This window comes from Stegodyphus dumicola, chromosome 9, assembly GCF_044657685.1.
Source record: "Stegodyphus dumicola isolate Sdum_Otavi_A_Nest chromosome 9, ASM4465768v1".
Lineage (NCBI taxonomy): Eukaryota > Metazoa > Arthropoda > Arachnida > Araneae > Eresidae > Stegodyphus > Stegodyphus dumicola.
Window position 1 is genome coordinate 99,662,625 of NC_140776.1, and position 13,439 is coordinate 99,676,063.

At 31.0% G+C, this 13,439-nt stretch overlaps 1 protein-coding gene across 2 annotated transcripts in view; it reads left to right on the forward strand.

Moving 5' to 3' along the window:
• LOC118187726 (F-box only protein 30-like) overlaps positions 1–13,439 on the forward strand; it is a 46,899-nt gene that overhangs the window by 9,704 nt on the left and 23,756 nt on the right. For both annotated transcript variants that reach the window (XM_035357999.2, XM_035358000.2), the window contains exons 2-4: positions 7,709–7,907; positions 8,186–8,494; positions 12,160–12,390. In XM_035357999.2, coding sequence (XP_035213890.1) covers positions 7,728–7,907; positions 8,186–8,494; positions 12,160–12,390 — 720 coding nt within the window. In that variant the 5' untranslated portion in view covers positions 7,709–7,727. The remainder of the gene's footprint in view (positions 1–7,708; positions 7,908–8,185; positions 8,495–12,159; positions 12,391–13,439) is intronic.

Sequence of the window (13,439 nt, forward strand, 5' to 3'; positions counted from 1 at the left end):
GTACGCAAAAACGTATTCTGCGCTTGTGCAGACGCATATGCGCAGTTATAAAGGTCTTGCGTCGTAAATGCCTATGCGCATGCGTCAACGCGGCGCATGTGCAGAAAGATTTTAACTTTGAGGTCCGGATTATAGGTGTCCGAATTAACGACTTTTGACTGTATTATAAACAACTTTAAATTTCAAAAGTTATTTATCGCACATCATGATTTCTATCATAAACAATAAAAAATAGCAATAATTAAACTGCATGTATAAAAACAACCCTCTATATCTATGGCATTTGCTTTGTGGTTTCAGGGCGCGACCACTGCCCCACTAGAGCATTGTGCCACAGTGCTCTAGAGGCTCGGTTGTCGCGCCTTGAAACCACTGCTCGTCACAATGGCGTTTGCTTGCTTCTCGAATAGGAATGTTTTTTTTTTTACCCGGATATAGATAAGGGGTTTTGAAATCACAGAGTTATTTTATTACTAAACAATACATGCACCTTTCCAGTAAAAAGGTCTTTCTTTTCCAGCAACTTCAACACACTTGCTCCCCAAGCTAGTATTGTGATTTTATAAATTCTTTCCTGTGGTTTAAATTTAATGTACGTATACTTTGCTGTAATTAAAAATAGAAATCGCATAAAGTTTTATTTAAATTAAAAATATTTTCTGAAAATTTTGGGACGAAATACGAATAAAATAAGTATGAATGGGAAACGAATGATCCGTATCAAAGCCAAAAAGACTAAGCCCCTCCTCATTAACATAAAAAAACCACAAATGAAAGATGAAAAGAAACTAAATAACGCTGGACATATACCATATGTCCAATTAGATCCAATCAGTGTACATTTTCTAGCACAAGGAAGAAACCTCATAGAAGAAGATACATGTGGCGAAACATGCAATGTGGGCATGCACGTACCAAAAAGACAAAACATTCTTTGAACAATGTCACAAAAAATATTTGTTCTTTGAAATTAAAAAAAAAAACACGGAGTCTTTTTTTTTTATCCTTATTGTACTGAGTTTTTTAATCCATGTAGCCAAACGTCCTTATTATGTAGGTGCATTCACTGCTACAGAAAAATTACATAAATGTTTATGTTTTAATATTTTCTGACGATTTACAAAGTAAATCGATGTAAAAAATATATATATTATATATTATGCAATTCCTACATGCATTTTGTTTTAAATTCGTAAATTTCATCATTTATTGGAAACGCGCACGGAGAAAGGTAAGTTTGTTTTTCCTACTTACCTCGGTAAGTTTCAAGTCCTTGACATGCGGTGGTTTCACAGTGCGACCATCACCCACAGAACAATGGGCAAGAGTAGATTTTTTTAAATTCATATATTATTTGTCTCTAGGATCATAATATTCAATTTCTAGAGTTTTTAGTTAAAAAAATTATAAAAATAATATCGTGCGCATCAAAGGTTTCATAACTATTTTTAGGTATGATGTAGTATATTGACTAGCACAGAATGCAAAAGAATGATAAACACATACTATGTGAAATACTGATGATATAACCTTTTTTAGTATTGATTAGACTTTTAATACCCATCTTGATGGCACAGAGTTATTACTTTAAAAAAAAAAATTAAATTACTTAGGGGGAATTTTTTTTTTTTTTTTTTTTTTTTTTTTTTTTTAATGTGAAAAGGCCTTTTACAGCTTGATTAAAGCTTTTCTGAAGTACCATTTTCAGTGTAAACAGTTTTAGTACTTCAGAAACAAAAGTGAACAGTGTCAAGTAACACATTGACGACATCAAGTTTTTCAGTATCAAAGTATCTAACATCAACAGCTAGAACTTGAAATACAAACATATGTTATATGTTTACTTTGATTTATTATCCTTTAAAACTTGTTATTTCTGCATGTGGTAGAAATGCATATTTTTTCCCCAATTGGTGTACCATCTTGTAGAATATAAGACAGTTTAGTCACATTCATCTACAGTTTAGTCACATTCATCTAAACTTGTTTTGCAATATTGCTATTATGAAATGCCTTTTTCAAATGCTTTTATAAGATAATCACATTGCATGAATGGAATATTATGCGAAGAAATAAATGCAGCAATTTCTAACTCTGTATTTGTTGTTTCTTCTTTTTCTGTAGATTTACTTTTTGTGAGGAAGATACCTAACGGCGAACTTGTCTTATCAGTGTTTGCACTTTTTCATATTTTAACCGTATTTTTGTACATTTGTAATGTTGATTTATTGACATTCTTTAATTTCATTTTGCAGCAAATATAGTTAACCTTTAAACACGGAGGTGGGGTCTGTATGACCGCCCAATATTTTATTTTAGAACTGTGAAACTGTTTATAAGTTATATAGTTGTTCTTTTCCTTTTCAGTACTTTCAAGTTGACATAAAATATAACTTTTTCTGAATTTTTATTAAACTCTATCCATTAGTTTTTTTTTAAAAATAATTTTTTAAATTGGGTCGTGGTCATAGACCTCACCTCTGCATTCGCGGAACTTTTCTCTCGCATAAGGGGGGATGACTTTATCACTACTTGAGTGTCGAACTTGTAAAAGAACTTAACTCTAGAGGTTTGACATATGTCGATACTATGAAAAAAAAAATAAGAGAGAAATACGAAGTGAATTTTTCCAAATAAAAGGAAAAGTGAAGGATCTTCCCTTTATGCATTCATGTATAGAATGACTGTCGCTTTATATGTGCCTCAAAAATTAAAAAGTGTTGTTCTCATTTCTTCAATGCATCATTCGAAATCATAAGACCTTGAAACTGGGAAACGAGAAATAATAACATTTTACAATTTGACTAAAGGAGGTGTAGATGCAATGGATAAAAAATGTTCTAAACATTCTATCAAGTCGAAGAACAAGGCAACGGCCAATGGACATATTCTTTAGGTTACTTGATGTAAGTGGAATTAATGCATATATAACACATCAATGGAAAAAACTGATTTTTTGATGGAGTTATCATAAAAATTAGTGAAACCACATATGGAATGAAGGCTTCCAAACCCAACTGTGAACTGGGAAATAAAAATGTGCATTCAAAGTGTTAGAAGTTCCTAGTGGAATCTATTCTATCCTAGATGTAACTGATACCCTTAAAAGCATAAAATATGCTTTCTTTGTCTCCCTAGACTAAGAAGAAAAACAACTACCTATCTATGTTTCAGCTGTAGGAATCCAATATGTAATAAATGTGGCAAGAGACTTTGCGAAAAATTGTGTTGAAAATGCTTGAAATAATATGCTGCAGTTTTTTAATATTCCTTATATATTATACTTTTTTGTGTTATTTTATATAATCCCTATTCTGTAGGTGGAAAATTTATTAAATAGTTTAGTTTGTACCCCCACATTTGCAAGTAAGTAGTGTTTTTTAATTTATTTGATAAGTATTTTGTACTTTTTCGTATATGATTTAAAAATTAATTTTTAATGCATTAATTTTAAAGTTTTAAAAAGAATTAATTACTTCAATATAACAAGCAAAGTGTATTAATGCTCATATAATAACAATAATACATTATTTTAAAATTTTATATTTTTAAAATGCATAAAATAGTGCACGTTCCGAGATACCCCCCCTGTATGTTTATGTAACAGAAAATGAACCTCTGTATTTAAGGGTTAAGATGCACCTTTTTCATTACTGCCTTTTTTCAGCCAGTCCTTTAATTCTGGATCTTCTAACCATTTTTGTCTAAAATTTTGAGCATACCAATATTTACTCATCTTTCTGAATGGGGGACGACAAGTTTCAAACATTGTAGATGTGGCTAGTTAGTAGGCATCTTATTTTAAAATGTTCTGTAAAGTAATAAAAAAGAGGCAGTAATCCATTAATGTAAAATAGGAATAATTACTACAGTTTAAAATTATTGTATCACATGTAGCACACACATAAATATAAAAACTGCGTCAAATAATGCAATAATCTAATGAACGATCATATAGACTATGCAGAATTGCCTTCTGCCTGCTCAATAGGCAGCATATATAACATGTCAGTACCATGAACAAACATTATAAGGTAACTTTGCAAAAACTTTGAAATCCTTTGTTTGACATCTGTAGTATTTAATGAAAACACTTAAAATATTACAAATTAGTACAGTCAAAAAAGTGTTTAATCCGGACCTCAAAGCTACAAACTTTCTGCGCATGCGTTGACACATGTGCATAATACCTTTACACATGTGCATATGCGTTTACGCATGCGCATAATGCGTTTACGCATGCGCATAATGCGTTTATGCATGCGCATTTAATGTATAACGGACGGTATAAGCTAAGATAAAATTATCTAATTATCTATTTCAGTAATGTTGCAGGCTGCGTTGTGCCTTAATCTTCGAAATGGATCAGGCTTATTATTTTTTGCAGACTGTTAGAGCAATTTTATAAAAGTAAGCTTGAACATTATTATGTCAAAAAGAATTTCCGATTCTGGAGCTGCCAAAGGATCTACAAAGCGAAAGCATGTTTCGATGTCCATCAAACAAAAAGTGGAATTGCTGCAAAAAATGGATAAAGGCATATCATTTGTTTCTCTAACCATTCCGAAATCTGTTTATCAGTGAACTGGAAGTTGATCTGTGAGCACTATCCTTATCTTCAGGGCAGATGTTTTTATTTTATTCGGCTTATAATTCCTTACTAAATTATAGGAACTGGAAGTTGATCTGTCAGCAGTATCCTTATCTTCAGGGCAGGTGTTTTTATTTTATTCGGCTTATAATGCCTTACTAAATGTAGTATTTCATCTCGATGTACTCCGTCTTTGATATGATTTAAATCAAATTCCTTGTCATTATAAATATCACGAATACACATCAAATAGTTTTCTGGTTGCAATTTTCTAATTTCGACTATGCTTTATGCTTTTTATCTATGCTTTATGCATGCACGCGTTGAAAGAAATGTTTAATAAAGTAAGCAAATAAATATTAAGTTTTTTTTTTTTTTTTTTTTTTGTGTGTGTGTAAATATTCATGCCCTTTAGATCATAATTGCTCTTTATTTCATAAATTACGGTTTCATATTTTTAATTTTATAATTTCTATTTCTATCTTACCAGATTTAAACTGATGATCGATAATCCGGAATCGCCGAAGTTCCGACGAATCCGGATTAAAGACTTTTGACTGTATCAGTATTTCTAGAATAGACAATTACGAAAATTGTAAACTGTTATTAAATTTATTAACTTTTTCTATATTTATACGAAATAAAAGTTTAGTTTTGACTTAATATTAAAAATTGCTGAAAAAACCCAGTTAATGAGACCCAGATGACAATGGGGAGGGGGAAGGGAAAAAAATACTAAGTGTGGGAGTCCTGAGCAGAACTGATATTCATCTGGTATGGACCATATTTTTCTACATATAATAGGGTGTACTAGATTATATTCTGTAGAGTATATTTATATTTGCATTTTTATATATCTGTTATTAAAAATATTATTTAGTTTTACTATTGTAGTTTTAATTGAGCAAATAAATAAAGTAATAAAAGTGCAATATTTAGAAATTTAAATGGGAACATACCAGGTGTATCAGAATATATTTGTTGTTAATTTGCAGAAAGCTTAAAATATGACAATGTATTTGATATATTTTTTACTTTGTTAGCAGACATCCCTGTTTATTAATTTTAATTGCTCATAAATCTGAAAATGTTTGAAATTGCCATCTTAATTGACTATTATTGGTATTGTTTGATTCCTTGAAAATATTATAATTTTTTTTTTATTTGGTTAGAATTTGAAAATTTTTGGTTGCTGTTTGTTATTACTAAAGCAGTTTGGTATTGATATTACTAAAACTTTGGTACAAAAACTTTTAAAAAAGAACTGAAAGGAGCTTTAATATGATAGCACGTATGAATTGCACTTGTTGCCATAAAAATGTATGTACAGAGAAATAACTGTCAGTGTCAAAAGGAAATTTTGTATTTGTGAGGACAGTGTTGATGTAAGTAGGTAATTACAAACCAAACCAAAATGATAATTTATTACAGAAAAAATTGTGAATGAATGAAAGTGCTAGTATCCTGTTGGGCCCCCTCTACCATGAATACACAATGTGATATGGATGGGCATTGAGCCATACAGGTACAATATGATGTCTGCATCATTTCATTCTACGGTTGTTGTAAGCTTCTAGTTTGTCCAAACTCCTAGGCTCTTCAGCTTCCCAACCCAAGTGGTCACAGACATGCTCAGTCAGTGACAGATCAGGGTTAAGCAGGCTGGTAACTTAATGTAAGGATACCTGTGACTTTTTTTTTTTTTTTTGTGGTTGAGAATTGTTCTATTGAAAAATGTACTGCTGGTCTGTTGTAGTACCATGGGTCAATATTAGAGGTGACTGGCGATCATATGTGAGAGCACCTCGTACTATCACATCAGTTATGGAAATAATGCAACATTGTCAAGCAAAAACAGGATTGAGACATTTACCACAAGACCTCCACATACATACACAGTTGCAATCCTGTCCAAATTGAATCTTGAGTTATCATGATCTGGTTCTGTTTGCAGTCTAATCCTGTCAAGCACATCAAGACTCCAAACAAAGGTAACGGTGGGTAGGTGTCAATGACAGTACACATGATTGGTGCTGTGATACAAGTCAGTGGTACGAGCAGACACAGGGACCCATACTGAAACTACTGCCTGTGTTATGGACTCTAGATAATTTTGAAGTTGTTGCTGTATGTACATGACAGGTGATGTAATGGTCCTCTGAGCTGTTGGTCTGTTTTTTAAATCCCTGGTTATCTTGTAAAGTGATATCTTCTGTATTTTATATAGCATAGTTTAACTGGTCATTTTGTTATTCAGGGTAATAAATTGTAATAAAATAACATGCTAGTAAATGCTGAACACCACAGGTGAAGTACTTAATGTAAAAATGAGTACTGCATGAAAATTGCAATATATTGTTACGAATTTGGTATTTAAATAGCTAATGCTAGTTCAATTATAAATTAAATGGTTTTATTTCCCACGCAGTGCAGCGCGTGACGAATATTAAAAGAAAGCTAAGCCGGAAAATTGAAAATACAAGAGCGCGTGCATTAAACATTTAATAAATATCTCTTTTCGATTTCGAGAAAGTACTAGAAAAGTATTCTCGCGCGTGATTTTTAAAATCTCATAAAAGGAGGAAAACCTCTCAGTTCGTAGTTTGTTGTTGTTTAGAAAACTGCTCTTGTTGACTGTAGCGAATTCGCGGATTAGCTTTCTTTAGCTGTTTTGAATTAAGTTCTGTTGAACGTTTGAGTAGTTAGAAGATAACTTCTGTGATATATTGTGATATTGCATGATTATTTGAGGACATTTAATCATATTTGTTGTGATAATAATAAATTTTCTTCATTTTTCATCGGACTTGTGCATTTATTTCGTAGCGAACCATTACGCATGCAACAATATAAATAAATACTTTTTTGTTGTTGTTAAATTGTGCGTCATGCAGTTATGCAAAAGAAATATGTGATTGTAGTGTTTTTAAATTTCTTCATTTAAATTTAAAAGTTTTGGTTTTACATTTCATAAAAGAAATTTCAGTAATGTATTTTATTTATTAATAACATTAAATCTATTCAAGAGCATTCTTCTTGTGATATACCATCTTTTTTTTTTATGTTTTCTTTACCTTTTTTGAGACATCTATTAACTTTAGAAATTTTACTTTTAAGGTTCTTAATCATTATACTTATGGAAGCATCTACTGAAGACATTCATCCACATTGCTTACAATGTGTGAAATTTTCAAAATGTACTGTGGGGTCAAAGTCTGGTGAAAGTTGCAATATAATAAGTTGTCCTGCAGAATGTGGAGCTAAATTTCATGCATGCAAAAGAAAAGAGCATAGACTTCTATGTATGCATGAAAAGGTATAAAAGTATTCTTATATTTTTCTCTATAGCCAGAAATTCTTTTTAAAGCTTACTTCTGAAATATACCTGATTAAAGAAACCTGAACCATAAAAGAAAATTGTTTAATTACATAGGGCTCATAATAGCTTTATGTTGACATATAAATTTATAAAATGTACATTTTTCACAAGTAATTTTGATATATTTATGCAAGTGAAAGTTTCCATTGAAGCACATCATTAAAATGATTCTAACAAAAGCTTCTTAATTTTTTTTTTTAAATATTTCATTATAGGTGCCTTGCATAAATGCAGGATATGGCTGCCCTGCTGTGATGTTTAGAAAATATCAAAGTAGGCATTTGACTACTTGTCCTGCAAGTATAATTCATTGCTCAGAAGAATGGGATAGGTGGCCCATACATTTTCATGACAACAAAAAGCCCCACAATCCCAGTCAGTTAGATCCTACTGTGCACAACCATTTGGATGTTGCTTTAGCTATGAGAGATCAGCGAATGTTGAGGAGATGGTGTGTTGCCGCCGCGCAGGGTCATTCCTTAAATGATCATAAATTTATGATCAGCCCATCAAGTTCTTTATGGGTATTTGAATAAGTATTTTATTTTAATTTAATATATTTTGATAAAAAATTACTCCTAAATAACAGCTAAATGAAAAGTGTATTTTGTTTTAAAATTAATAACAAGATAATTGTAAATTCATGATTACTCATGAGTCATGGAAATGCAGTAAGTCATTTCTTATATACTTATTTCATGAATGCATGTGCAAGTTGCCTGTCTGTATGCTTGTTTTCCAATCATTTTTCTAACTTAATGCTTCTTAGTAATAAGTTCTGAAGTAGTAAAGAATTTTGCAACCACGATAATATAACAGCTAATGTGTGTGATTTTTAACAGCAGTTGCAGTATATTTTTTTCCTTTTTATTTCCCTGTGACTTTATATATATATATATATATAAGTACTGTAATTTCCAGAAGAAATGTTGCACGCTTACATGCTTAAAGCTTAAAAATCTTTCAGCAGGTGTAGTGTTTGTACCAATGCAGTGCTTACATGAACTTTAAAAAAATATTCCATACAATGTCATTGTAAATATCTTTTATCATCTTGGTGCTGGCCCCACACAGAAAACCATCCAGCTGCTTTCTGAGAACAAACTTTCTTTTCCTTGAATGGACCTACATGCCTTATTCACCCTGAATGAGATCTTTGAAGAATTACGTTCTTCCCTTATTCAGATCAGCATTTACATCAGTTTGAATCGCCTTTGTTCTCAGTCCCATGATGAATCTTCTGAGACCCATCATCTTCGCTCCATCCTCTTTCTGTTGTAAATCTACTTTTTTATTTATTTATTTATTTATTTGCAAGTATGCACACAACTCCAAACTCCACCTGCATTGCAGTAACAAACTCTGGCACATTTCTTCTTTCTTCCCCTTCAACACAAATCGATTCTGCTTGCCATTTTGCCTGGCTACAGATCCGGTCAACTTTGGTATAAGTACATGTTAGATATTTTTAAGTAAGAAGGAAGGAGAAATTTTTTTTAAATGGTACCTAAATAGTGTTATTTCTTGTGCTGAACAAATTGGAAATAGAGCAATAGCTTGATAATTTGATGTGTATGTGCAGTGCATTCGGAATTGGAGAACTGAAAAAGAAGGACTTGGGAAACATTCCACAACAGAAATGAGCCCAAAGAAGTGTAGTATAAGAGGTTCAAATTTGGAAAACAACCCTGCAAAGTGTGTAAAGGAACAACAATAAATTTTGACTATAAAAATTCTCTTACAAGCAAAATTTATGGCTCAACAAATGAACATAAATTACTTTAAAGGAGGGCCTTGCTAGTGTAGCAGATTTATGAAAAGAAAAAATTCTGCGCATATCAGAAAAAGAGTCAGGCAACAGTTACTAATAGAGTGGCAGGATAATAAAGAATTTTTTCTAAAATATATGAAAATTATTAATAACAAAAAAATTCTTTTATCACAGGTAATAAATATGGTTGAAACACCATTAGTTTTTGATTCTCTGGAAATGGAATTGTTGTTAAAACTGGTGCAAAAACTTTGCCCATGCTTATGATGATGCATGAAAGAACTTCATTTACACATGCTAAAACAATAATCTTTTTGAAGCAGAAATCTATTCCTGAGGGAGATTTTCATAATGATGTAATTATTTGTGCAAACAAGAATGGATGGATGTATGAAACAATGATGCATGAACGGCTACAGAACGTTTGACAGTGTCTTAAGGGTTTTTCTTCTGCAACCAAAAACATTGTTAATAATAGATTCAGTGCATTATCTTTTTCTTAATTCAATGAAAGCCAGATGTCAAACATTATCTGTGACCTTAGTAATAATTCCAGGTGACCTTGATAAAAATCTTACAACCATTAGATTTGTCAAATAATCAATCCTTCAAAGATGAAATCCAAAAGCAGTGGGAGGTGTTGGATGAGTGAAGGATTCCACAATTATACCAGAAGCAACAAAATGCATAGAGCATGTTATGAAGATGTTGCAAAATGTGGAAGAAGTGCTTGGAAAGCAATTAAATTATTGTCAGTAATATCGGAATTCAAGGAAACTAAAATTGTATCTCAAGATAAAGAGGCTAAAAAGCAAAAAGGATGAATGTGAAGATCTGGCAGACTTGGACTATTTAAATAGGATTTGCTAAATCATTTTAGTTCAGATAATGAAGAATCAGATTTAGATGGCTTCATGTGATGTACAGTTTGCTGTAATTATTTTGTGGGAAAGGTAGTCATTCAATTTAATATTTCATTGTTGCAGTAGTTTTTACACCATAGTATGAGTATTACATATACGGACTTCTTTAGTTTATATAAGTCTATATAAGTATGTTCATGAACATAAGTATATTTTCAACATTTATCACCTGTAATATATTTTTGAGTTATGGTTTCATTTCATGCATTTTTCTGAACTGATATGCTATGTACAGTCATGTAGGTCAAGATTTTGAAACTTCGACATTCATGGCAATGTCATAAGCAATTTAACTTAGTGCAGCGTTTTTGTGAAATTTTCCTTGCGTGTGGCATTTACACTGGTATGGTCTTTCTTTTAAAAATAATCATATTTTCTTGTTGGTCATTTTCGAGGAACAAAATGTTTTGCCAAAGAATGTGGTTTAGCCCAATAATTAATGAATTTGACATCAGAACATATTTTAAAATCTTAACCTGACTTTGTTTGTTGGATTATTTCAAGGCTTAAGTTCTTGCATATTTTTTGTATGGCAATCTTTGTAACATAATATTTGCTGATAAAACTAAATCAAGAACATTTTGTTCTTTCAATCCTAGTCGAAATGGTTTGCATGTTTAGGCGGGCTCTTCGCTAACTTTATTGTCAATGGAAAATATATATATTTTGTCACTGAAAAAAACCCTTTAATTTATAAAATCAAAAATTTAGAAAAAGAACGACCTGAAAACATACCACAACAGAAATGAGCCCAAAGAATTATAGTATAAGAGATTCAAATTTAGAAAACAACCTTGCAAAGTGAATAAAGGATCAATGAGAAAGGAAATGGCAATTTTGACTACAAAAATTCTCTTACAAGCAAAATTTATGGTTCAACAAATGAACATTTATGAAAATAAATAAATATATGAATAAGTGAAATAAAATTTGTAATTAAGAATTGGTTATATACAATTAGAGAAACATTCAATATTATTATTTAATGTAAATTAACTTTTAAATACTGCAGTGCTATTTTACAGATCACACTATTTTTATTTATTTATTTATGTATTTTTTGCTTGCCGTAGAAACATCTAATAATTGGATACTAATTTTTACTCATTCATAGCTAAATATGAATAATTCTCATTTCTAAAGTGGATTTTTTATATATTTGCTAAAATAGGTTTCTGCATATTAACACCAGTGATCATAATATGGATCAATTAGTTAAAAGTTTGTAAAATAATATGCATACATTGCTTTGCATGTTCTTATGTGTGAATATTATTATGGAGAAACAATTTGAATATATTATTGAACTGACATATTTTCATGAATTATTTTATGATACGTTTGCTTTATGGATTCAGATTATTTTATACTAATATTGGAAATTTATATTGCACATATGACAAAATATTTAGAAACATCATATCTTATTAGCTGTGATTAACATTTTATAAATTTAAACAACTCAGGAAATTTAATAACCATATTTCTATTTTAGGTCTTCAGAAAATGGCAGAGCTCAAGAGAATATAGTTATCCTCCAGGACTTGAACAAAGTGTATGCAATGAACTGTGTAAAACTTGTAAAAGAAATGGAAATGTGACTTCTAATGCATTGTCTCATAATGACAATAATATGAGTCATACAGATAAAATGCTTGATACATATTTGGATTTTAATGGAATTGCTGACAAAGAAAATTCTGGAGATATTAACAATAAAAAGCAGGTAGATTGTTGTGTTAAATTACTTGTCCGGTTTCTCAGTTATAAAAATTCAGTAGTTATATAGTTTTAAATAAGTAATCATCTTTTATTATTTTTGCTTTGCTTTCATTTAAATGTAAGTTAAAAATAAAGGTACTTTCTAATTTTGTTAACCGCCCCCCCCCCCAGCTTGCTAGAATTGTCATGTTTAGTGTAGGTTCAAGTATGCATGCTATAACAATTAAGCCATGTATGGACATACACAAATAGATTTATATGCTGACCAGTATTTTTCTTTAACATTGGTTGTAAAAATGTAAATATTATCCTTATAATTTTAACGTTTTCATATAAAATTTCTTATTTCATAGATAGCTGTTCACCATAGTTTTATGAAAAAAACAGTATCTGTCACCCTGAAATGTAACAAACAAATGCTTTTTACCAGTTCACAATGCTTGCAATTCAAAAGGCAACTTTTCACGAGGTTGCAGATAAATATAAAGTTCCAAAATAGGTTTAAGATATCATATGGAAAGAATTTTGAATGCTTTGTGTAAAACGTACAGTGGTACCTCAGTATACATCTGCTTTGAAGTGTATCCAACTTTGTATATGTCCTGTTTGAACATGAAAATATTTCTTGGAATATGACTTGAATTTGATGAGCCAAGACTGCATGCATTACACTTGTTCATCTCTTTCGAGGCATTGCTAGAATTGCCCATGAGCATCAGCATGCATGTTGCTACTTGCATTCAGTAAACAACCTGAGATATACCTCTGAATTCCAAATCATTTTGTGTTCTTTCACAAAAATGTTTTGTAAATTCATAAATAATGAGCTTTTGGAAAGTTAATGAGAAAAGTGAAGCAATGAAGAATGTTAAGACAAAAATGGAGGTGAAAAGAGAGTGTTGACATGTATGAAGATGGTATGTGTATCCGGGATTTGGCTACTGCTTACCGTATGCTGAGTACAATGATATGGATGATTGTGAAAACTAAAGATGCTCTTAAATCAGCTAACATCGCAAAAAGAGTGAAATCGATCACCAAAGAAAGGTGAGA